This window comes from Hypanus sabinus, chromosome 2 (genome assembly GCF_030144855.1).
Source record: "Hypanus sabinus isolate sHypSab1 chromosome 2, sHypSab1.hap1, whole genome shotgun sequence".
In the NCBI taxonomy this organism is placed as follows: domain Eukaryota; kingdom Metazoa; phylum Chordata; class Chondrichthyes; order Myliobatiformes; family Dasyatidae; genus Hypanus; species Hypanus sabinus.
In genome coordinates, this window is record NC_082707.1 from 191,509,732 (window position 1) to 191,537,175 (window position 27,444).

The 27,444-nt window shown below is 40.8% G+C and overlaps 2 protein-coding genes across 2 annotated transcripts in view; one reads left to right on the forward strand and one right to left on the reverse strand.

Annotated features, from left to right (window-relative positions):
* Window positions 1–8,958, forward strand: part of LOC132389362 (basal body-orientation factor 1-like) — a 35,000-nt gene extending 26,042 nt beyond the window's left edge. Inside the window, exons 10-11 of the mRNA XM_059961885.1 lie at window positions 514–582; window positions 2,711–8,958. Coding sequence (XP_059817868.1) covers window positions 514–582; window positions 2,711–2,843 — 202 coding nt within the window. The 3' untranslated portion in view covers window positions 2,844–8,958. The remainder of the gene's footprint in view (window positions 1–513; window positions 583–2,710) is intronic.
* On the reverse strand, window positions 8,198–27,441 carry aldh6a1 (aldehyde dehydrogenase 6 family, member A1). Its single transcript, XM_059961872.1, has 12 exons — window positions 27,235–27,441; window positions 25,274–25,315; window positions 21,364–21,438; window positions 19,016–19,177; window positions 18,000–18,078; window positions 17,341–17,643; window positions 16,916–17,037; window positions 16,163–16,352; window positions 15,208–15,389; window positions 13,924–14,103; window positions 11,933–12,031; window positions 8,198–10,169 (listed from the first exon to the last, which is right to left on the reverse strand). The coding sequence occupies exons 1-12, from the start codon at window positions 27,415–27,417 to the stop codon at window positions 10,065–10,067; spliced, it is 1,722 nt and encodes a 573-aa protein (XP_059817855.1). The 5' UTR covers window positions 27,418–27,441; the 3' UTR covers window positions 8,198–10,064.
* Window positions 27,442–27,444: the final 3 nt, after the last annotated feature.

The window sequence follows — 27,444 nt, forward strand, 5'->3', positions numbered from 1 at the left end:
TTGCTCCCTCTCCTACCAGGGTCAATTTCTTTAACTGCCATTTTATAAAAATGATTTGCAACCTGTGTACTGGCAGTTGCATATTCAGGTATATTCTTCAGATCATGTAAGCTATGCTCATAAGTGGAAAAAAATAGGATAACATCTTCAGTTGGATAGATAAATGGCAAGTGACACTGAGCAATACAAGCATCAGGCACAGACCATTCCCCTTTGACATTCATTGGCATGAGCATCACTGATGGCAGTGTGCTTGAACTGTGTTAGATCAACAAAGTAAGGCAGATTGGAAAATGGTTATCTATTGCAAATATGCTCACTCAACTTCCTAAATTTTCTGCACCACCCTGTGAATCAAATTATGTGTAATAGGACAGTAGGAGCTGCAATGACACCAAAATTACCTATCTATATTAGCCATACATTTGTTTTGATGCACTTTAAAAAAATATGAATGACATTTAATATTCCGCAGATTACACTTTACATTTATTTTATTCATATTCCCTGTAGGAAACAGTATAACAAAAGTCTGGTCTCCTCAGCTTCACCCGAGACTATCAAAGAGGCAGAACAAGCCAGGTAAGACTCAGGTCAATACAGGAAACTGCTTACAAATATTTCAATTTTACTTTCCAGGGTTCAATGGGGGAGCCAATTTAATTCTGCAAAATACAGTAATTAAGCAATAGTTTGGGAGTATCCAGGAGCATGAATGATTAAAGTGAAGGAGATAATGATGACTGGATGATAATGATTTGACTGAGATTATATTTTTATTTTATTTTTCACCATATACCTATATTTTAACATGCATCCCTCCCCTCTTATTCCACAACATAAAACGCACTTGCTTGATATTCCCTTTTTAATAGTTCACTTAAACTTTTAAATTATTTTCAACTGCACATTATTTTACATTGGAGAATGGGCATTGAGCTTGGGTCGTTTCACAATACATGAAAAATGTATCACGAATCCTTACCTCCTGAGCAGAAAACACAGTCTATAATGATATTCCTTGTGGCCACTATGGTAGTTAAAGGGTTATAATTTTTCCCATTTCATTACTTTTTGTCATATTTAAATTTAACATCAGTTTAATATGGAGCAATAAGTGTGTAAACTTTCCATGATGCAGCAATGATCTTTGTTCTTTTCCACTTCTGGGACAAGTTGATTTTACTGATGAACTTTGTTTATGTTGATGCAAAGATTGCTTACTCTGCATTTTACCTCAGGAGTATATTTAATTAAAGGTAACTACAGTTGGTCAACATTGAAATCAAGACTGTGCCTCGATTGCCATGGTAAATCATTAACTGTGCTTAAAATCTACTTACTATGGTTAATACTTTAGCTAACGCTCCTGGGGAAAAGCTATAGGTAATGGAAATCGAAAAGAACAAATGCTTTAGGGTCTCTGAATATTCATTAGGGCAGTGGCTTGAGCCTTTAACAGCTACAAAGTGTTTTGCAGTTACTCATCTAGGGTATTTCTACTGCATAAACCCACTACCCCTACCTACAAGCATTTTCATAGGAGCACCACCTGAAAATGCAAGTCATCCTCCATTCTGATTTGAAAATATATCACAGGACCTTTGTAACTGACTCAAAATCAGAAATTTTGACCTAACACCATTGAGTGCCACCATCAGGAGTGAACCAGTTCAGCAAGATGGCATCAAAGTGTGGCAACTCTTATTGCACGCTGCTCTCTGTAGATCTACTCATTACATTTCTTTTAATTTTGAAAGGGACCATGGTGGCAATGCTTGGTTATTGGTAGGTAGGGTTAATACCTGACTTTCAAGAGCACTTGTGAGTTATGTTCCAGCTGGTCTTAGTCCTTAAACTGCTGGAGAACAGTGTGGTAAGATCAGGTGCTGTTTTTTCCCAGTAGGGATTAGTGTTTAGTTCCAAGTGCTGCTGTCATGTTTTGTCACCCTGTGACCTTATCCTTCAATCTCTCTGAATTATGGAGGACAGCATGTGTATAAATGTCTCTCTCCAGCAGACTTCATCATGACTCCAGTATTTCTACTATTTTTTAATAATTCTTAATTGTACACATGGTTTTTTTTGTGTTCTATCGCTGAGCAGCAGTGAACCATCCGACTGGCCTATCAGAGTTCTCTTTGGGAACTAGTTGACTTGATCAGCATTTCTGATCTGGCTGTTGTTCACGATTGCACTTGATAAAAGAAAAAGGTAGTTCTCAATGGCGATTATGGATGGGCAATAACTGCTGGACTTGTCAACAAATGGCAGATGCCCAAAAAATGATTAAGGTTATAATCTCAAAGGTGAATATTTGGCTACTTGTAAACAGAAAAGAGATACTATTTTTATGGAATTCTGTCCCAGTGGATGGCGGGTGCTCAGTAATTAACAACCTTCGAGGTGGAGATAAACTTTGACACTTAAGAAAATAAATACAGTCAAGTTAGGACCTAGTCATGGTAGAGAAGATTCAAGATGTTCTATCGCCTACTTCACATCTATTTTGGTTCTTAAATTCAAGATTGTTTGCATCTGAAGCAAGCAGAATGAGCAGTACAGCATTCCTATATAACTTTATTCTTTACTAATAAAGATACTAAGTACAGTAAGTTCACTACTTGGATAAGTGTGACTACACCAGTAGCCTGTGGTTTTGTTTCCTTATCAGATTTTGAAAAGTTAATTGATATTATTTCCTTTGCAGCACACAAGATGAAAATCCCAATCCCACTTTTATAACCCAGGCTGCTATTGATTCGGTTTCAAGTCATGTCGGCACTTTACCAGATCTCCAGTTGCCGAAAGAAGTTACGTTACCAGAAATCGTACCATCATAGATTGTTAAAAAATTAAACAATGGATTTATAGTGAATTAGTATCTGAAAGGGTGTATGTGAGAAAAATCCTAAAATTGGTGCACAATTAAAGAATGAAATTTCAATTAAAATTTAGATTTTTTAAAAATTAAATTTTTTTAAGAGCTTCAAACATCACATTTTAAATAAGAAACTTTGCTCTAAGTGGGACAGAGTTGTACATTGGACAATGCAGAAGAAAGGCAAAGCTCATTTATCACCCCACTTAAACTATGATTTCAGCTGCATTGCCCCAGGGCTATGTAACCTAGATATTCGGTTTTCACCCTGGAATCAACAAATGGATTTCTGTGTGCTGGAGTACTTAACAGTTGCTGAAGAGCAACTCCCGAAGACACTTAAAGACTTTCCAGTCTAGAGGCACAGTGGATACTAACACCTAAAACTCCACCACAAAAAAATTCAGGAAGCAGTACTAGCATTTGACTTCCTCCAAGTTCAGCTGCACACAAATATTTCTCCACCTTACACTTGTTTCACCATGACCTGCAAGCTATGATATTAACAAATGGGCCTACTGTAAAGGGTGGTGTCAAAGATGCATCTACATCCTGACACTTACCTCAAATCTTTCCTGCTGCAAATTCCATTATGCCTTCAACAAACCTATGGGAGTGTTTAATCTTCAACTCTAATGGGAAAGTTTCACCTACATGGCAGAACTAAATGTGGCTGTACCCCTTGACAATAAGTACTCCTGTTTAAGTACTGTTAGGGGGCACAGCCTAACTGGGGGAAGCGGCAGTGGCCGTGCCTCTGGCACAGAGTCTGACCTTTTGGCTCAGAAGGGTAGGGGAGGTAAGAGGAAGGCAGTAGTGATAGGGGACTCTATAGTTAGGGGGTCAGACAGGAAATATGTGGACGTAGGAAATAAACTTTGATGGTAGTTTGCCTTCCAGCTGCCAGGGTCCAGGATGTTTCAGATTGCATCTAAGATATCCTGCAGCTAGAGGTCGTGGTACATATTGATACCAATGACATAGGTAGGAAAAGGGAAGAGGTCCTGAAAAAGGACTACAGAGAGTTAGGAAGGAAGTTGAGAAGTAGGACTGCAGAGGTAGTAATCTCGGGATTACTGCCTGTGCCACGCGACAGTGAGAATAGGAATAGGATGAGGTGGAGGATAAATGTGTAGTTGAGGGATTGGAGCAGGGGGCAGGGATTCAGATTTCTGGATTATTGGGACCTCTTTTGGGGCAGGTGTGACCTGTACAAAAAGGATGGGTTGCACTTGAATCCCAGGGGGACCAATATCCTGGTGGGGAGGTTTGCTAAGGCGACTGGGGAGAGTTTAAACTAGAATTGCTGGGGGTTGGGAACCGAACTGAAGAGACTGGGGAAGAGGAAGTTAGATCACAAATAGAGAAAGCTTGTAGACAGTGTGAGAGGAAGGATAGACAGGTGATAGAGAAGGGACGTGCTCAGACCGAAGGCTTGAGATGTCTCTATTTTAATGCAAGGAGTGTTGTGAACAAAACGGATGAGCTTAGGTTGTGGATCAGTACTGGGAGATATGATGTGCTGGCCGTTACAGAGACTTGGAAGGCTCAGGGACAGGATTGGTTACTTCAAGTGCTGGGTTTTAGATGTTTCAGAAAGGACAGGGAGGGAGGCAAAAGAGGTGGGGGCGTGGTACTGTTGATCAGAGATAGTGTCACGGCTGCAGAAAAGGTGGACACCATGGAGGGATTGTCTATAGACTCCTTGTGGTTGGAGGTCAGGAACAGGAAGGGGTCAATAACTTTGCTGGGTGTTTTTTATAGGCTGCCCAATGGTAACAGGGATATCGAGAAGCAGATAGGGAAACAGATCCTGGAAAGGTGTAACAATAACAGAGTTGTCGTGATGGGAGATTTTAATTTCCCAAACATCGATTGGCATCTCCCTAAAACAAGGGTTTAGATGGGGTGGAGTTTGTTAGGTGTGTTCAGGAAGGTTTCTTGTCACAGTCTGTAGATAAGCCTACAAGAGGAGAGGCTGTACTTAATTTGGTATTGGGAAATGAACCTGGTCAGGTGTCAGATCTCTCAGTGGGAGAACATTTTGGAGATAGTGATCATAATTCTATTTCCTTTACAATAGCATTGGAGAGAGATCGAAACAGACAAGTTAGAAAAGCATTTAATTGGAGTAAGGGGAATTATGTGGCTATCAGGCAGGAAATTGGAAGCTTAAACTGAAAACAGATGTTCTCAGGGACGTGTACGGAAGAAATGTGGCAAATATTCAGGGGATATTTGTGTGGAGTTCTGCATAGGTACGTTCCAATGAGACAGGGAAGTTATGGTAGGTTACAGGAACTGTGGTATACAAAGGCTGTAATAAAATCGAGTCAAGAAGGAAAAAAAAGCTTACAAAAGGACCCTGGTCAGAACGCAGTTGGAGTATTGTGCTCAGTTCTGGTCACCTCACTACAGGAAGGACGTGGAAGCCCTAGAAAGGGTGCAGAGGAGATTTACAAGGATGTTGTCTGGTTTAGGGAGCATGCCTTTTGAGAATAGGTTGAGTGAACTCGGCTTTTTCTCCTTGGAGCGAAGGAAGATGAGAGGTGACCTGATAGAGGTGTACAAGATGATGAGAGGCATTGATCGTGTGGATAGTCAGAGGCTTTTTCCCAGGGCTGAAATGGTTGCCATAAGAGGATACAGGTTTAAGCTGCTGGGGAGTAGGTTCAGAGGAGATATTGGGGTAAATTTTTTACTCAGAGTTGTGAGTGTGTGGAATGGGCTGCTGGCAACAATGGTGGAGGCAGATACAATAGGGTCTTTTAAGAGGCTTTTAGATGGGTACATGGAGCTTAGTAAAATAGAGGGCTATAGGTAAGCCTAGTAATTTCTAATGTAGGGACATGTTCAGCACAACTTTGTGGGTTGAAGGGCCTGTATTGTGCTGTAGGTTTTCTATGTTTCTGTGATCCAAACTTTAGTAATTATGCTCCAGCAAGCACACTTGCATTTATTTATTTTGAGAACGAGCATGAATAGACCCTCCTCTTTGGACTGTGGAGAAAAACCCACACATTTCATGGGGAGGACGTACAGGGACTCCTTATAGAGTATACCATGATAGAACTCCGATGCCCTGAACTGTAATAGCATCGTTGCCACTGTGGCAACCATTTGTGCTTTCTGAGCTGAACTTTAAGCCTTTGAGTGAAATGTGAGAAAATAGTTCTTACATTGTGTTAAGGCAAAGGCCCTCCCGTTTGCACCATATTGTCCACTGATAGTTACAGAAAGCCTCTAGAAAAATGGATCTTCCCCCATATTGTGGAGCCTTCTCAATGATTCATGATGAAATTCACCGCAGTCTTCCATGCTTTTTTAGCCAATTAAGAAAACAGGTAACTGAGATTTAAGATACCCAATCTGGAATAAAATGTATAGGTCCACTATAGATAGTAGTGATTCTCGCCCTCCTACATGTGATACCTGGAGATCTACGGCCATTAGCTTAAGGCACTCAAAAAATACCAACACTATTTCTGCCAAAGATCTCCAAACTCACCATTAGGGTAAGTGGACCACGTCAGCGTCGTCTGCCAGACCAAACATCCTCGGCACAGAAACTATAGTTACACACACTGTGCAAAAGTCTCATGCACATGAGTGCCAAAGACATTTTGCACAGTACTGTATATTGGTTGAAATTGGAAGGTGGTCAGGAAACAGAAGTAAGAGTACTCAGCTTTGTATTAGGTCAGTAGTATTAAGTGCTATTTGGAGACTGGAATGATGTTATATACTGTCCTGTGCAAAAGTCTTAGGCATCCAAGCTATCTTTTTTAAGAAATGAACATACCCACCAACAATGGAAATGAATAAACAGTTGATGTTTCAGGCTGAGACCCTTCATCAGGACTCAATATCTAATGAGGTCCTAAAGGCCCAAAACATCCCACTACCGAACACATTTTTCCCTCCCCCGCCCTTTCTGCTTTCCACAGGGATCACTCCCTATGCGATTCCCTTGTCCACTCGTTCCCCGCCCCCCATCCCTTCCCACCGATCTCCCTCCTGGCACTTATCCTTGCAAGCGGAACAAGTGCTACACCTGCCCTTACACCTCCTCCCTCACCACCATTCAGGGCCCCAGACAGTCCTTCCAGGTGAGGTGACACTTCACCTGTGAGTCGGCTGGTGTGGTATACTGCGTCCGGTGCTCCCGGTGTGGCCTTTTATATATTGGTGAGACCTGACGCAGACTTGGAGACCGTTTTGCTGAACACCTATGCTGTCCGCCAGAGAAAGCAGGATCTCCCAGTGGCCACACATTTTAATTCCACGTCCCATTCCTATTCTGATATGTCTATCCATGGCCTCCTCTACTGTCAAGATGAAGCCACACTCAGGTTGGAGGAACAACACTTTGTATACCGGCTGGGTAGCCTCCAACCTGATGGCATGAACATTGACTTCTCTAACTTCTGTTAATGCCCCTCCCCTGGATATATTTAGTTTTTTTTCTCTCTCTCTGCCTGTTCTCCATCTCCCTCTGGTGCTCCCCTCCCCCTTTCTTTCTCCCTAGGCCTCCCGCCCCATGAATCTTTCCCTTCTCCAGCTCTGTATCCCTTTTGCCAATCATCTGTCTGGCTCTCAGCTTCACCCCACCCCCTCCGATCTTCTCCTTTCATTTTGCATTTTCCCCTCCCCCTCCTACTTTCAAATTGCTTACTATCTTTCCTTTCAGTTAGTCCTGACGAAGGGTCTCAGCCCAAAACATCAACAGCGCTTCTCCCTATAGATATTGCCTGGCCTGCTGCATTCCACCAGCATTTTGTGTGTGTAGCCCAAAGCATCGACTGTTTATTAATTTCCATAAATGCTGAGCCCCTCCAGTATTTTGTGTTGTGCTCTGAATTTGCAACATCTGCAGAATCTCTTGTATTTGTCCTCACCAACCTATGAGAACCTCTTGCCCATGGAACAGCATTGAAGATGAGACTGAGAATCTTGAGGTCTTGTGATGGACCGTATCACAAACAAGCCAGCCTTCACATGTCCAAAAGGTGAAATGATCTACAGTGGCCTCATTAGTCAACTTATAGCCAAAGTGGAAGCAGACTCAATGGACCAAATGGCCTAATTCTGCTCCTATGTCTTACGGTTTTAAATCATTCTCGCTTTCCAGAGACTGCCCAAGAACCAGCAATTGTATCATTGAGTAAATGGCAAAAGACATTTTGAATGTCAGCTCTAATATATTTTTCTCTTTAAACCATGTTCACTTAAGACCACAGGACATCTAAATTCTCTATGAATGACACTGCATTTAAAAGACGCAAAGGAAAAAATATGTTCTAATATCCATAAAAATTACAAAGAAGATGCAATGTTTTTATTTTGTCAACCCACATCAAGTATATTCCACACGATTAAATACAGTAGTCCCCATGTACATCCTCGCCCACCCAACCTTGAGGGTGATAATGCATAACTAACTAATCTTCTGTTGTATCTGCCTAGATGAACTATACCTCACAGCACTGAAGTCAGATTTATTGTCCACATGAATTCAAAACTTGAGTACAAAAATCACATTGTCTGTAAAGATACCAGAACATTGGTTATACAACAGAAAGTACCACCCATTAACATGCCAGTTGCACACAATATTGTCACCTCAACTGGACATGAGGAAGACCAATTTATCATCAGTTTTTTTTTGGAGATCTGTGATATTCAAGTCAATTGTTGGTTGTTGAGCCAGACTATGAACAGGGCTGCAAATAAAAAATGTTTAAAAACAGTTTAGAATTAAAAGTCTTTTTACAACATTGTTTCTGCATGAATGTCATCCATGTTTGTTCTGAAGATTGCCATTTTGTTGGAATGAGGGCTCATTGATTCCACCTTCCCTACACTACCCTACACTCAGCAGCAGGCAATGACAATGATAAGAAATGGAGAATTAGTCCTAAATGAAATGTGAACTAGGCTGTAGCAGTTTGAACTGTGGGCGGGACAGAGCAGCAGGTTAGCTTTGCTTAGTGATTATCCAGTTAGGTGCTACATGATCAGAATTTGCTATCAACCTCTCCAGCAGAAACTGCTGCACACCATTCACAAGACAGAACCTTGTCAATGCCACAGTAACTGTGGCTCTGCTGCTTGCCCAGAGCAGGACATGGTTCTTCAAATGTCAGTTTCAGTTTGTTTTGACCTGTCTTTCGCAGTATCTCACCAGTCAAGGGACTGACCTGAGCCACTGCAACAACTCAATTTCATCTAACTTTGCCAGAGTGTACTTGTCTGAAACTCTCTCCCAAAATTAATCATTTTCTTAAAGGTTATTGGCATATAAAGCACCATGGTTAAAACTAAATCACATTTTCATAACCATAAGAGTACATTTTATATAGAAAAGAATCTTAGTCACATTTGCTTTTACTAACAATTGCTATATGGTTTCCTTTCCATGTACTGGAACTACAAGAACATCCTTTTAGAACAGAGATGAGGAATTTCTTTAGCCAGAGTGGTGAATCTGTGGAACTCATTGCCACAGGTGGCTGTAGAGGCCAAGTAATCGGGTATATTTAAGGCAGAGGTTGATAGATTCTTGATTAGTCAGGGCATAAAGGGATACAGGAAGAATGCAGGAGATTGGGGCTGAGAGTGTAAATGAATCAGCTATGATAAAGTGGCGGAGCAGACTCAATGGGCCAAATGGCCTAATTCTGCTCATGAATCTTATGGTCTTATATAATGACTAATAACAAAGTTAAAATAATCATTACAATGCCCATAGAATTGCAGAATACATAATTAATCGGCCACTTCAGTTACATTCCCAACAAGCTGCAAAGATCAGGTACTTTCACGTACATGTTTTAATCACTTCTTGAGAGAGTAAACTAAGCAAACAAAAGCTCAAATTAGACAGGGAAGAGAATGATATCTTTTTTCTGTTTAGCATTTTGCTCCATTTATGAACAGATGTGTTGTCTGATTAGAAATTAATTTTTTTGCAGCAGCAGATCAGAAACACAGAGCAGGGATGTTCAAAGTTGCCAGGGTATTCAAGTGATTAGTTTCCCACCCCTTTCCATTCCTGTACATGCCTCTTACTATTGCCCAGGGTTAAGCTGCACCTTCCCCACCCACTTACATCCGGTCAGATAGGAAAGTCAAGACAAAGGAGTGTGCTGAACATGCAGCTTGCCATTTCAGGAACATGAACTTAGCGTCCCATTGTTGGCATGACAACAGCTGGGCTGGATAAAGTTGAATCTTCTTCCTTCCACTGTGAGGTTACAGTCTTTATCTGAGTGTAAAACTGAATGCCCTGGAAAAGTAGAAAAGCAGATGAATTAAACATATATACATAGAACATAGAATAGTACAGCACATTACAGGCCCTTTGGCCCACAACGTTGTGCCGACCCTCAAACCCTTCCTCCCATATAACCCCGCACCTTAAACTCCTCCATATACCTGTCTAGTAGTCTCTTAAACTTCACTAGTGTATCTCCCTCCACCACTGACTCAAGCAGTGCATTCCACGCACCAACCACTCTGAGTGAAAAACCTTCCTCTATCCCCCTTGAATTTCCCTCCCCTTATCTTAAAGCCATGTACTGAGCAGTGGTGCCCTGGGGAAGAGGCACTGGCTGTCCACTCTGTCTATTCCTCTTAATATCTTGTACACCTCTATCATGTCTCCTCTCATCCTCCTTCTCTCCAGAGAGTAAAGCCCTAGCTCCCTTAATCTCTGATCATAATCTATACTCTCTAAACCAGGCAGCATCCTGGTAAATCTCCTCTGTACCCTTTCCAATGCTTCCACATCCTTCCTATACTGAGGCGATCAGAACTGGACACTGTACTCCAAGTGATGGTACTGTTCCTGAAGAAGGGCCTCAGCCCAAAATGTCAACTGTTTACTCTTTTCCATAGATGCTACCTGACCTGCTGAGTTCCTCCAGCACTGTGTGTTGCTTTTGAGAACATGTTAAGCTATTGATCAATGGATAAGCTTGGGCGTCCATCTTTCACTTGATCAGTTTCTGACCAGGGTATTCTACTTTTTAGTTTTACTCTAGAGGTTTTGAAATTCAATACTAATCTGCTGCGAGAAAGCTCAAAATCAAAGGAGCAAAAATTAAAATAATTGAACAATGAATGATCACAATGAAGTCAATTACACTGAAGTATTACCCAATTGGCAATGAGAATCAATCGACTTCAATTGACATAGAGAAAACATGCACAAGGATGGATGTGTCGAGTGATCAGTGGCAAGGAATGGGTAAAGGGGAATTGCATTCAGATTGGGCAATCCTCTTCTGATCAATTCTTTGCCAATATAGACACAGATGCATGTGAAAGCCAGAATCTGTTCCTCATGAAAGTAGGTGTTACATGTATCTGAAACCTTTTTAAAAAATATAATTTTAACCTCTCTTCCATTAATATGGAGAGACCACTGAAATTCCTGGTCCTTTACCTTTTCACGCTTCTTAACAACACTTGCTGGATGACTGCCATGTCATCAGGATCTAAAATGCACCAAACTGGATCCCAAACCCAATGTGTACCAGATGCCTGACAGAGTTTGACCAAAGTTTTGTTGGTTAAACTACTTTGAAGGTTATATCTACATTTAGTATTAATTATTTACAGACAGGCTGTTCTAGTCCACCAAACTGCACAGCAATCCATCCATTTGACATTAGCCTAATCACAGGATTATTTATAATAACCATTTAACTTATTAATTGGACTGTGGGAGAAAACCGGAGCACCCGGAAACCCACATGGTTCACGGGAATGTACAAACTCCTTACAGACAGTACTAGAACTGAACTCCAAACTCCAGAACCCCTTGAGCTGTAATAGCTTCATACTAACTGGTATGCTCCTGTGGCTTTGAACACAAACTGGAGAGAACCTTCTGATCTGCCCCAAGCTTTTCTAGTTCTGCAGAGCCCTTAATTTTCTGATTTTACAAAAAAATGTATTGAACTTTTCTTTAAAATAATTCCAATGACCCAGCTTTCAAAACCAGGTGGTACTACATACAATTGTGTTAGGGACTAGCATACATACCTGTTTGCCATAAAAATTGGTGTCACCTCTGAATGAGCCCCTTGATCCAGTGAATGAGAACATGGGCAGCGGAACTGGGATAGGCACATTCACTCCAATCTGAAAATATTACAAATAGTTACAAAAGATTAAAACAGGCAAAACAACATCAAAATAGATGTTCTCACTGCAGTAACTGAGGGTTGTACATCCCTGTTTGCAATACCCAATTATCAAGATGCTTTAAAACATTGGAGGGTTCAAATGAGGGGGAAACCATGGCAGCAGCTGAATTGTAAGGTGGGAGTATAAAGAATAAAATAAAAGCAAAACTAGCTAGCCTTGATGATTCTATACAAAGGAGTAAATCTAAGTTCCAGTTACTCTGTTGGTTTAATGTAAACATTAAATTGCCCTCGGAGACACAAGAGACTGCAGCAGCTGGAATCTGGAGGTAAAAAAAGAGCTGCTGCAGGAACTTAGCCCACCAGGGAGAATTTGCGAAGGGAACTGGACAGTTGTTATTCAGGTGAAGGCACTTCATCTGGATAGGATCTTAATCCCAAAATGTCATTTGTCTGACCTGCTGAGTTCATACTTACTGATCACTGTAGAAGCTTTAGTTAGCAGACAAATAATGCTTTATGTCGTCTTTTATCTAGAATATCTTGCAGAATTCTGAAGGTCAATCTTTCTTTTTACAATATTTTTAAGAAGAAAAAAAATTTACAGAGTGCAACAAATAGATACATCTCAACATATCTTGTGTACATTCATATATTGTAATAAAATTGATCAAAATGTTATAACATAACACAAAGGTATACCACTCTGTAATCAAAAATTTAAAGATAGGTCATACATTATAAAAGAAAATTTTATAAAAAAAAAGTCAACCCCCTACCAACTACCAAAGAAAAAAGCTGATGGATGACAATGGATATTTAGGGAAAAAAACATATTCACTTAAGAAGAGAAGATAAAAATATACATAAAAGTCTGTGCACTGTTAAACTTTATAAATTGGAAAAGTAATTTAGGAAAGGTCCCCAAATATCATAAAAAGATTGTTTTGAATTTAAGACTGAGCAGCGGATCTTTTCTAAATTTAAATATGACATAATATCACGTAGCCGTTGAAGATGTGTAGGAGGGGTAGACTCCTTCCATTTAAGGCAAGATTGCTCTTCTTGCTAAAAGAGAGGTAAAAACTAAAACCTCGTCATTCTTTTCTACAATTTAAAGTGGTTCATAGAGCTTACATTTCTAAACAGAAGCTCTCCAGTTTTTACCCGAATGTTTCTCCACTTTGTAATAAATGCAACTCTGCTGATGCCTCTTTAATTCATATGTTTTGGTTTTGCCCTACAATTGAAAAGTTTTGGCGGGAAGTATTTCATACCTTCTCTCAACTTTTTAGGGTCCAATTTGACCCAAATCCCCTTACTGCCTTGTTTGGTATTATTGCAAATGAAGATATAACTTCAAATACTCCTGAAGGTCCATCTAAATAAAACTCTAGTGCCAGAGAAAACGCACAAACGCAGACATTTCAGCCCACATTGACCACTACACGACCCATTTACACTAGTGCTATATATTTTTCCCACGTTCCCTCTAAATGCTACCATTCACCTACACACTCAAGGCAATTGACAGTGACCAGTTAACCTACTAACCTGCATGTCTTTGGGATATGGGGGATAACGGGGGGCAGCTGAAGGAAACCCATGTGATCATGGGGTAGATGTGCCAACTCCACACAGACAGCAGCTGAGGGCAAGAATGAACCCCGATTATCTGGTACTGTAAGGAAGCGGAGCTATTAGCTGCACTGCTGTGTATTAAAGTCTTGTCCGTCATATTGAATTGTTTCCTCTCAAAACAGTTTCAATAGTTCAATCAATGATTAAAATTTTGTACTTTAAAATCAATCAGCAACCAGCTCTAACTAAAGTTAGGTACATGGAGAACCATTCAAGTAAACTTGCAACCCTCGATTTAAAACACACCTGCCCAACGTCAACTTGGTGCGTGTATTTACGAGCTGTGGCACCATTGGTGGTGAAGATGGCAGTGCCATTTCCATATGGATTCTGGTTGATGATATCAACTGCTTCATCTAGTGTGTCTACCTCAAGGACAACCAAGACTGGTCCAAAGATCTCCTCAGTGTAGCATTTCATATGAGGCTAAGGAGGAATGAGGAGAAAAAATACAATTTAATGATTTTATACACATTCTACTTTGCTTCATTGATCATCCTAAAAGATGGAGTTAGGTAGTCTGGTCCTACTTCTGCACCAAAACACTGTCTATCTCATAGAAATCTAAACTGGCCTATAATCCCCAATCTCTAATGAAGAAAGCTTAGAAAAAGGAGCACGTTTTCTCTTCATATATTATGAATAATCACTTCTCGGGCTTCCAGCTGGGTACAGTTTTAACCTTAAAATAATCGGTTTTAACCTTAAAATAAAGCTTAGTTTTATTTGTGACATGTACATCAATACAGTGAAATGCGTCGCTTGCATCAAATTAGTGAGCAACACAAACATAACTTGCCCACAGCTTATTAACCCTGACCCCTATGTCTTTGGAACGTGGGAAGAACCCAGAACACCTGAAGGAAACCAAGGTACTGATGGGAGAATGTACAAACCCTTTACAGACAGTTGGAATTGAACACCAAGCTTTCAGCTGGTACTAGAATAACGTTACGCTGATCGCAACAGTATCGTGCCACCCTTAACATTGATTTACACTGGTGCCTGTTGAAACAAATTTAAATGTCACCATCATTTTCATGTTACTTCTACTGGCTCTTCCCTGCAGACCTCTAGTTCATTCAGCCCTATAATCCTTCTAAAGTCAGAATCAGCCAGCTTCCAGTTTGTAGCCCAGGAGAAAGTGGCAACCTTAATCTTGAACCTTCAGTAGAATCAGGAAAATAGTTTAAAGTTGGGGGTAGTTAGAGCTTTTTAACCTAGGTAACTGAATGTTTAAACTAGGCACTTGTTATTTAGATAAAACAGATGAATGATTTAAACCCCTTCCATCCTAATTTATACGTGCAATTCAATTACTGGAACATACCCAGAACTCTGTTCATAAAAAGATGTTACTTTAGGATAATTAGCTAGCTAATACAACTGTAAGGTAGAGGGCATGAAGATTATTCCATACATATTTCTCAGTGACTGGTGCTAGCTTTATCAGTGATAAACATCCACGTTAAGGACCAAATTCAAACAAGTTATCTTGCATTTAATCAAGGGCTGACAAAGCTGCCTTACCTTGACTCCAGTAAGGATGGTGGGTCCTACAAAGTTGCCATTTTCATATCCTTTCACCTGGATAGCCCGTCCATCCAGCAGCAGTTTAGCACCCTCGCTCAACCCACCCTGGACCAGGTCACACACCCGGGCCTTTGCCTGAGGGGAGATGAGAGGGCCAAGGTCTGCACCTGGCTGGTCACCTGGTGTCAGGAAGTAAAAAATGTTAAGTACATAAATCAACTAAGTGAATCCTCACGCCTTCACAATTTGGGCAAATCTACTCCAGTCAAGATTGCAAACAGAGCACATAACAAGCAAGGTGCTTTTCCTCACTATTACAGTTTCTACAAATGTCAGGACAGCGAGAGTCAGGATGATTATAAAGGAATCCAAAGGGAAGTGGAAACCAGAGAGACAAAGGAAGTGTTTGAGAAAAAGATGAGGGGTCAACTTAAATGAGAATTCAAAAGTGTTCTTGAAGCTTATAAATAGTAGAAAGATAATACATGGAGGAGTGTACCAACCAGGAAAAGCACTGTAAAAGGTATAAATGAGTACATTACATGCATCATTGGTGAAGAGGGTGCTTCCAAAATAATGAAGATAGAGTTGTACAAAGATAAACTTGCAAACTAAGGCTTCAAGTCCAACAAGTTCTCACCAACTAACAAACACCCATTTATACAAAACCAACATTAATCCCATTTTATTTTCCCCACACCCCTATCAACTTAGCTTTATTAACTTGACTTTATGGACCAAATGGGAGACAGCCTAGGATTTTAAGAACCAAGCGGGCATAAAAATTGCAGGAATACTGCATCTAATCTTCCAGCACTCCTTGGTTATAGAGGTCATTCCAGAGGGATAGAGAGTGATAAATGTCACACCCTTGTTCAGAAAAAGTAGCAGACACCTACCGCATCGTACTGTTTTAACTCATTGTATTAAACCAATTGGAAAACAAAGGCACCTGCATTGACTCTCAATTTCTTTGACTTTTCCACCAGTTCAGGCAGCCAGGTTTTAGCTTCCCCAACCAGGACAGCAGTAGACAGGGCCATACAACGCTGCCCAGCTGCTCCAAAAGCTGCACCAACTAGCTGATTTAAAGTGTTCTCCTTGTTGGCATCAGGCATCACCACCCCATGGTTCTTAGCACCCTGAAAGAAATTCATAGTTAAGAGTGATAAGCAGGTTACCCAATACCCTACGAATAAATACACAACCAAAGACAGACTGGAACAACAGAACTTTTAAAGTAATTCCTATCTCAAAATACTAGTAATTTCAATCTACAAAACATTTACTAAACTGATTCCTTTAACTGAGTGAAATCCCAAAACTCACTCATTTGGGTGATGAGCAGTTTAAAACAGTAGAAAAATTCTGTCAATTGTGACCAGCAACAAATGCTTTAATTTAAACTGTGAACTTTTTACAGTTTATATCAAATAATCCATGATGTTCACTTTTCAAACCAAGGCTTATATCAAGTTACAAGACCTTCTGCATACATATTGTACATTAATTAAATTTTAACAGGTCACATTGCTGTAGGCTGCAACAGAACGCTGGTAAAACATACAGCCCGCACAAAGCCAGAAAGTACAATCCTAAGAAAGTCACTGCATTTATAGGTGGGCAGGAGGGCCAGGAAATAGAATATTTATTTTTTCTCTATATGAGGAAAGACCGAGTGGCAGGAAAGGCACAAGATATTCACCATGTTGGACTGTACTCTCTTGCCGTTTTTGGAGCCCCTTGTGTAGATGTACTCGCCAGCCTGATTGGACCCCACAAAGCTGATAGCCTTGATAGCCGGGTGATCACAAATAAAGTTCACAGCTGGAAATAAAATGAGAAATTACTACATTATTCTCATTTCTCAACAACGGTATAGCAAGAAAAGAAAAAGGTGCAACCTGAACATGAATCCTCAAACATGCTAAAGAGGTGTACAACCTTACACCAAATTTAGTGTGCTGAAATGCAAATAAATGTGTTATGTCAGTAGCCATCTATTATCCTGCATTGTAAAACTACAGTTACTTGACACTATTACATCCCATGTCTAAAATGTTTAAGGAATTAGTACAGCTTTGAAGTTAATTTTTATAGACAATTTACAGATATGCTTTAGGTTTTTACCGTCATGTTGACCATGGATAATATTAAGTGTGCCGTCTGGAGCTCCTGCATCTTGGAATATCTTGGCCAACAACATAGCAGCTCCAGGTACACGCTCTGATGGCTTAAGCAGATAGGTGTTTCCGCAGACCAAAGCCATAGGGAACATCCACAGTGGAATCATGGCTGGGAAGTTAAAGGGAGTGATGCCAGCACACACTCCTAATGGTAAACGGTATGTGAACGTGTCCATGTCTTTGGTGATGGAGGGCAGGGTCTCACCAAGCATGAGAGACGTGATACTGCAAGTATGCTCAACAACCTCTGTGGGAAGAAAAGGAAAGCAGAGATTTAATATACAGGACAAATAAATACCTCTAACGCAGCTATAAACTTGAAAAAGATGAGCTCCTGAATAATATTTTAGAAAATATTCTCAAAAGTATGTGACATGAAAAGAGAAAGTTGTCTCTACATCATGATTTGGAAACAATACCAGAAAGATTTGTAAATATTTAAAGGAAAAGCAAAGGAAGAAGGATAGGAGGAAGTTTAAAACAATATGAAAGAGATGGGCCAAAGATCTCTCATCTATGCTTACCTTTGTGAATTTCTATTCAAGGCTAAGATTTCAGTAGGAAAACAAAACACGCATCATTAAAGTTTTACACTTCACTTACGCAAGCCCCTGAAAACATCCCCTTCAGCATCTGCCAAGGTTTTTCCCTGTTCTTTTGTAATAAGCTTTGCAATTTCTCCCTGTTAATAAATAAAATAAATCCTGTTTGAATGCACAGAGATGTAAATCACTTTTTCACCAAAGCATTAACAATGATTATACTGAATAGAGAAATCGGTGTTCAGGAGGGGTTTAAGCCCATGATTTGAAAGACACAAGCTCTTCTGAAATAGCATAGGAAGATGCTAATAAATCACTTATCTAGTGAAAAGGAAAACCATACGTGTACATGAAGCTGCAATTTAGTCTAACCTTTGAGTCGCAGACTGACAAAATTGGGTACCCATTTAAGTCAATTGAGGATTCTAAGTTTCCCATTAAATGAGGCTTAATTTACCCTTTGTTATTGTGTAGCTCAGAGTAACTGGTTAAAAAGTACACTAGGACCTCAACCAACATTTTGGATGCTTTTTGGGAAATGAGAGCATGAAATGTATAAATCAGCTCTAAAAGGGGCCATTAAAACCATTCTCTCATTGAACACAAAACATCATTGTCATATTTTGTCTTGATTTCTCATTTTGTGTTATCTAGTATCTTGGCAGAACCTCTATTTTGCAGAGCAGACTTATGGGCTGAATAGCCAAATCCTGCTCCCATCTCTTATTGTCTCAGTTTTCCCCTAGACCAGTGGTGCTATAGTTAGCAAAGAAACGATCAGTCATGATTGAATGGCAGAGAAGAGACAGGCTGAATGGCCGAATTCTGCTTCCACATCTAATAAGTACACAGCGAGATATGGAGGCCTGATGGATAGTTGGTGGGTCCAAATGCAGGAAGTTGGTAGGAACTTTCCCACACTGTCTCAATGAGGTGACTTGATAAATAATTAGAAGGAACTTTTGTGCAACTGAACAAGTCAATTGTTTACTCAGGATTCTTCATCTCACCACCTCCACCTCAATTAAGGTTTCCCTGAAACTCAACTTGGTCGCACATTTATTCCACATGACTCACCAGGTTTTCTTTGATGAGTTGCTGGTACTTCAGGAAAATCTGCTGCCGGGTCAGTACTGATGTTTCTGACCATGAAACATAAGCTCGCTGACAGGAATTCACAGCTGCAAGCATCTCCTCCTGAGTGGCCTTTGGGACTTTGCCAATCACTTCATTCGTTGCCTAAGGGTAGACAAGTGAGACACAAAACACTGTATTTCTGAAACTAAATACAGCCCTGGCAAGGGCACACCTGTATACAGGTCTGGTCTTCCTATCCATGGAAGTATAACTCGAATACAATGAAGGCTAACTCCTGTGGTGAGAGGGTTGTCCTATCAAAAACAGCGAGGCAACCTGGGTTTGAAATCCTTGCCATTTAGAAGAATGACAGGCAACCTTAAACAAACATACAAGATCCTAAAGGGGTTTGACAGGGTTGATGTCCAGATGTTTACACTTGTGAGGAAATAATTACAAAATAAGGGGCCATTCATTTAAATTAACGAATTGTAGAAGTTTGAAATGATTGAGGAATTGAAGGTTATGAGGAACTGGCACAGAAGAAAAGTTGAGACCAGCATAGATTAATCACGATTATATTGAATGTCATGCAGGCTGGAGAGTCCTGGTTTACCCATGTCTACCCCTATTTTCTGTGTTTACCACATTAATTCCCGGGGATGAAGCACTGCCCTATGATGAGAAATAAAGAAGAGTGGACTTATAAACGTGAAAGAATATAACTATATAACAATTACAGCATGGAAACAGGCCATCAGTCCGTGCTGAACGCTTACTCTCACCTAGTCCCACTGGCCCGCACTCAGCCCATAACACTCCATTCCTTTCCTGTCCATATACCTATCCAATTTTACTTTAAATGACAATATTGAACCTGCCTCTACCACTTCTACTGGAAGCTCGTTCCACACAGCTACAAAAGGAATTCCCCCTCGTGTTACCCTTAAACTTTTGACCCCTAACTCTCAACTCATGTCCTCTTGTTTGAATCTCCCCTACTCTCAATGGAAAAAGCCTATCCACGTCAACTCTATCTATCCCCCTCATAATTTTAAATACCTCTATCAAGTGCCCCCTCAACCTTCTACACTCCAAAGAATAAAGACCTAACTTGTTCAACCTTTCCCTGTAACTTAGGTGCTGAAACCCAGGTAACATTATAGTTTCTTCTCTTAACCTATTTAGATGCTATTATTTGCTTATATTGTCATGTAAGTTCCATATATTTTATTAATTTAAATTGATGTTAGCTTGCATTTGTGACATTCTGTGCTACTGTTGTAAAGCTAATTTTCATGGCATCCAAATTTGGGTATGTATGTCACAACAAACTTCAACTTTGCTTATTCCAGCTTTGATTTCTCATGCTTTTATATGTCATGAAGAATTGAATCTCTGAACTTTCAACAAAGGAAGTTGCCTTTATCTTTCTCAAATGTAAAGTACAGCAGTTACAGGCAAGTGGTTCAGTGGGAAAATCGCAGCATGCCAAAACACAAAGCAAACTCAAGAGTTAAAAGGAACATTCAAAACAATACTTATTGATGTGCCACAGAGAGTATCCTACCCAGGCACATCACAGCAACTGCTCTGCACAAGAACGCAAGAAATTGCAGAGAGTTGTGGACAGAGTTAGGCCCATCATCATGAAATCCAGCCTTCCCTCTATGAACTCTGTCTGCACTTACTACTGCCTCCAGAAAGCATCTAGCATAATAAAAGATCTCTTCCATCTTGGTCATTCTCTCCCCGCACCCCCCCCCCCCCCCACCTTCCTTTAGACAGAAGATACAAAAGCTTTAAAATATTCACCACAAGGCTCAGCATCAGCTTCCACTTGCTGTTCAATGGACTTCATACATTATAGATGAACTTTTGATCTCACAATCTACCTCCTTGTGACCGTTGTACCTTACTGTCTACCTGCAATGCTTTCTCTAGAACTACAACACATTAGTCTACATTTTCTTATTGCTTTTCCTTTCAATCACCTTGAAGTACTTATACTTTGAAATGATTGGAATGGATAGCATGGAAACAAAGTATGTGCCAATAATAAATACCATTTTAATAATGTCCCTCATTGATTTCCCACTTTTATTTGATGCACAAATACAGACTAACAATACTTCTAGCATACTTCAATATGCATTTAAAATTTTCTTAATTTTTAAAAAAATTGTAAGTGGAGGGCTTCATAAGAATATACACAATTCAAGGACTTTTCTTTTTCTAAAACTGAACACCATTTCTTTGTTGATAACCTGTGTGGGTTCTCCAGTTTAAATATTGGGTGAATCAGCTATCTTAAAATTTAAGTCAAATATAAAAAAAGAGATACTCACAGGGTTGTGGATGTCAAGCCATTCAGAGGTATTTGATTCAATAAACTTCCCATCAATAAATAATTTTGTTGTAGGCTGTAAAACAGAATGAGGTCAGGGGACGGTAATGCACAGTACCAATAGATTAAAATGATATCTATGAGAACACTACTAAAGGATGGTGGCACTTTACGTAGTTGGAGGTAAGGGCAGAAAAGGTCCTGGGGAGAAGGCGAGAGAATGGAGCTGAGAGGGAAAATAAATCAGCCATGATTGAATAGCAGAGCACACTCGATGACCAAATTCTCACCTGCTCCTATGTTTCAGTTCTTAACGTTTACAGACAGAATTTATGCTTCCTGAGTTTGGCAATCTGAGCATTATGGGACTCTGTATGGAGCCCAGTGGCAGTGAAACAGAACTGACAGTGGTATCTGTCATTCAGTTTGTCTGCAACGGTGAATATCTGAACACTGTCTGTTCCTTGAGTCACAGGCAGCTTGATTTGGTCCCATCTCATCCACTTATTGAACATGAATCCATCTCAAAGCTCGTCAAAGCTCAAAATTTATGTTTATGCTGCCCTTTGAGGAACTTGAGTACCAAAAGCTATGAGGAAAAAAAAAGCCCCAGCTTTGCCAATCACCTTTCCAGCTCTCAGCTTCACCCCACCCCCTCCGGTCTCCTATCATTTCATATTTCCCCCTCCGACTTTCAAATCTCTCACTATCTTTCCTTTCAGTTAGTCCTGATGAAGGGTCTCGGCCAGAAACGTCGACAGTACTTCTTCCTATAGATGCTGCCTGGCCTGCTGCGTTCCACCAGCATTTTGTGTGCGCCCCTAGTTTTAAATGAGCCATCCTTTTAAACAGTTTCTAGTGCTGCACTTTGTTGAAACCCTCAGGATATTACATGCTTCAATCAAGTGCATTCCCATTTTTCAAAATTCCAACAAATTCAAGATTAGCTTATCCAACCTTCCAAACAAGGCAAGCAGCCTATTCCAGTTGCTTGACTATAACAACTTTCCATAAGTTGCTTCCAAGGAACTAATAATAAATAACATATTTAACTACGTGTACGGTGTACTGCAGTGTACATGTTGTTTCACTAATGACCAATCTCAGGCAAAACTTACCACTTTTGTATTAGATTCTGCTAACAGCGAATAACATTGTTAGCTTACTTAATGACTTGCTCTACCTTTAAAATAGCTTTTTTGCAAATCACGCACTAGAACATCTAGGTCCCTCCATCTCAGAACTCACCACTTGGATAACATATTTTGATAATTTCCCTGGCAAAATAGACAATAAATCACATTACTCAGACCTTCATCCACTCACTTAACTTATCGACATCCCTTTGTAATTTCTTTATGTCCTCTGCACAACAACACTTTCCTACCCATCTAGTACTGTCGGAAAATTTAACAACCATATGTTCAGTGCAACACCCTAGTCACTTATACAAATTGTCAAAGTCCCAGCATTGACTCATATGGTGCACCACTCAGTGCATCCTACCAACTGTCTTGTTTGTGCCCACTGACCATTTCCTTCAGCTTGCCTATCTTCAATCCACAATGTTACTTTAACACCATGACCTTTCACCTTCCACAAGGCATAACAGCAGAATTAGGCCATTCAGCCTATCGAGTCTGCTCTGCCATTTCATCGTGATCCACTTCCCTCTCAACCCTGTTCTCCTGCCTTCTCCCCATAACCTTTGACTAATCAACAACTTATCAACCTCGGCCTTAAATACACCAATGACCTGGCCTCCACATCTAAAAAGGCACTTCATAAGATATAACATTTAATGTGCCTTCTGGAAATCTATGTGTAGTACATCTCTGTTCCCAACTACGAAATGCTTTTTTTTTCAAAGAAATCCAAGAAATTGGTCAAACAGAATTCCCATATAACAAAACCATTTGCACACGACAGTACCTCAATACTTTGAACTTTTCTATATAGAATGCTGACTTGTTAATGTGTGTAAAGAATCATTCCCCTCTTTTATAATGGTAAATCATCTTGTGCCAATAAAAATGCACTGGCAAACTACAGACAGCAAGTTTATTTTCTCAATGATTGGAGATTCAGTTACAATTCTCACTCCCTGCCACCACAGATTCCTAGTGAGTTTGCATAAAACATATAAAAAGTAGTACTTGATGGCCCTGGCCCGGTGCTCACTGGAGCTTAGAAGAATGAGGGGTAATCTCATTGGATCCCACCAATTATTGAAATGCCGAGAGGATATTTCCAGTAGTGGGAAAATCTAGGACCAGAGGGCACTGCCTCAGAATACAAGGATGCCCCTTTGGAACAGATGAGAAGGAATTACTTTGGCCTGATAATGGTGAATTTATGGAATGCATTGCCACAGCTATAGAATTCAAGTCATTGGCCTTATTTAAAGTGGAGGTTGATAGGTACTTGATTAGTGAGGTTACTGTGAGAAGTAAGGAGAATGGTGTTTTGACGGAAAATGTATCAGCCACGAATGAACGTCAGAGCTCACTTGATGGGCCAAATGGCCTAATTCTGCTCCAATTGCATAATCTATAACTGAGCACATGCTACGTTGGGTGGACGAGGCTTTCCTAGATCTGTGTAAAATTCCTGAGAAACAAAGAGTTAAAACCTATGGACGATTCAGCAGTCAACCATCAACTAGGAGTATGACACAAGTATATAACTTAAGAGCACATTGTCATTGTCACCACTCACTTCTTTGACTTCCTGATCATTCTCAACTATTTAATATACCTGTAAAATAGCTTTTTTATTTTCAAGAGCAAACACAAGGAAATCTGCAGATGCTGGAAATTCAAACAACACACATAAAATGCTGGTGGAACACAGCAGGCCAGGCAGCATCTTTAGGAAAAAGCACTGTCGACGTTTCGGGCCGAGACCCTTCATCAGGACGAACTGAAGGGAAAGATACTAAGAGATTTGAAAGTAGTGAGGGGAGGGGGAAATGCAAAATGATAGGAGAAGTCCAGAGGGGGTGGGGTGAAGCTGAGTGCCGGAAAGGTGATTGGCGAAAGTGATACAGAGCTGGAGAAGGGAAAGGATCATGGGACGGGAGGCCTCGGGAGAAAGAAAGGGGGAGGGGGGAGCACCAGAGGGAGATGGAGAACAGGCAGGGTGATGGGCAGATAGAGAGAAAAAAAACAAACTAAATATGTTAGGGATGGGGCAAGAAGGGGAGGAGGGGCATTAACGGAAATTAGAGAAGTCAATGTTCATGCCATCAGGTTGGAGGCTACCCATCCAGTATATAAGGTGTTGTTCCTCCAACCTGAGTGTGGATTCATCTTGGAGGAACAACACCTTATATACACCTTTCTGTAACATTGGCAGAAAGACAGAACAAAGAAACTAGAGGTAAGGTTACAGCCCCAATGCTCCGCTGATAAAAGTGCTACTGGTTGCTGAACTTTTAACTTTGTTTGAAACAGATTAACATCAATAACCTTTTCATCAAAAGTGTGTACTGGCAATAAAAATATAAACCTAACATGCATACCTATGTGACATGCACAAATTGCTGGAGGAACTCAGCAGGCCAGGCAGCATCTACGGAAAAGAGTACAGCCAATGTTTTGGGCAGAGACCCTTCGGCAGGAGGGTCCTTTTCCATAGATGTTGCCTGGCCTGCTGAGTTCCTCCAGCATTTTGTGTGGGTTACTTGGATTTTCAACATTTGCAGATTTTCTCTTGTTTGTGAATGTATATCTATGTATTAATTACATAGCTCAGTGTAAAATTAACCACTTACACTCATGACTTATGTTCAGGTGCTGGTACAGCACTCAATAGCAATTTTTGAGATTTAACAGTAAAACAAAACAAAGTCATTACCACTGAGCCACTACTTTCATCGGATAATCGCACTGCTGCAGGTGTGAACTTACTGGAGATGATGAGTAGCACATCCGTCCCAAGGATGGAGTGAGCTGGAACAAAAAGATAAAAATAAAACTGATCAGCTGTTTAAAAATCCTGACCACCTTTTTTCACCTGCTCCATCAGGACTTCTCTCGCTGTATACATTTCTCTGGCCTATTTCTCCCTCACTTTCTTACAATCATGCCACTTAAATTTATTTTGGAGAATTCTGTGCTGGGCATGGAGGTTGGTGGGGTGGCAGGTGAGGACAAGAGGAACCCTATCCCTGGTAGGGCGGAGGGAGGATGGGGTAAGAGCAGACGTGACCTATCCTTGCAAGTGGAACAAGTGCTACCCCTGCCCCTACACCTCTTCCCTCACTACCACTCAGCTCCCTAAACAGTCCTTCCAGGTGAGGCGACACCTCACCCGTGAGTCTGTTGGGGGGGGGTCATATACTGTTTTTGGTGCTCCTGTATATCGGTGAGACCCAATGTAGATTGGGAGACTGCTTCACCGAGCACCTGTGCTCCATCTGCCAGAGAAAGATCTCCCAGTGGCCACCTATTTTAATTCTACTTCCCATTCCAATATGTCCATCCACGGCCTCCTCCATGTTGTGATGAAGCCACACTCAGGTTGGAGGAACAACACCTTATATTCCGTTTGGGTAGCCTCCAGCCTGACGGTCTTGGTGCATCACAGCCTGGTGTGGTGGCTCTAGTGCATTGGATTGCAAGAAGCTACAGAGGGTTGCCAGAACCCCTTCCCCAGCACCATCAACATCTTCAAGAGATGTTGCCTCAAGAAGGTGTCATTCCCCCATTAAAGATCCTCACTGTGCCCTCTTCTTGTTACTACTATGTGCTACAGGAGCCTGAAGAGAGACGATCAATGTTCTAGGAACAGCTTCTTCCCCTCTGCCAGCAGATTTCTGAACAATCCATAAACACTGCCTCACTATTCCTCTTTGCACTTTTTTTTTTGCAAATTACAGTACTTGTCTTATTACGGACTTGCTGCTGCAAAACAACAAATTCCAGTAAACATGATTTTGACAATATGTCTCTTACATTATTTCTCCAATAACTTCCCTACATTGATATAAAAATCACCAGCTGCAGATTTCCTGACTTATCTCCACTGTCCCTTTCCAGTAGGGAACAACATACTCACGCACTGTCAGGAAAACAAGAGGAAAAGATGCGCCGAAGTTGTGAACCAATGGCAGTCCTCTCCAGCAAGTACCAGCCAATAAATAACAAGCATTGGTAACCACCCACTAACGTTGACCCACAGGACCTGGCGAATGAACTACAGACCTTGAACACAAAATAAAAGGCACCTACTTTTCTTTTAGACATTTCGACCACAAGCTATAAGAAACAAAGATTTCTTGCGGCGCAAGATATCAGAATCGGTGATTAATCAGTATCAGCCTCAAAATGCCCTTGGTTGTGAAGCACGAAGTTAGAACTAAAATAAACAACGCCGAATTTTTTTCCTTTTCAGGGAAATCACTGGAAAGCAACTAAAGTTTGCAAACTGATCATTAAAGACGAGAAAATTAGACGGGTCTACAACTACATGTGCAAAAGTGCAAACTCGCTGCACACAAAAATGGCGACACAGTTTCTGCAACAGATTTTGCAGAGGAGTCACCAAACGAATCGAGGCAAAAGTAATATAAAATTATGCTATCACGGAATAAATCAGTGTAAGCCATTTAAACAGAACATTGTTGTTTCCGCTGGTTGATAAATAGGGAAAACGCACGAACCCCCCCCCCCCCCCAATGCTAACCACTTATATTGTTCACTGCCAAGGAAGGAGTTTGCGAATAGCTCAATGAAGGCTGTAGGATGAATTAGGTGTGCTCTGCACACAATTAAATAAATAACCGCTATTTGTTGCAATGAGGCTCTGGGAAGTCTCCAATGATAATTTCCTTCCTATTACTCCCTCCCCGCCTCTGCTGCCGGTTTACCTTGTGCCTGAAAGCTGCTCTGAGGATTGCTGCCATGATTGAAACAGCTGGACGGGGACAGAACGTCCGCGAAACGCCGACCCAGCGGGAGGCGGGGCTCCGCTTCAGCGTCTTGACGTAGCCGCGCAACCTCCACCCACCGCCTCTTGTCATTGGTCCATTCCGAGGTCCATCAAAATCCATCTAAAAAAAACCGCCCCTCGCGCATTC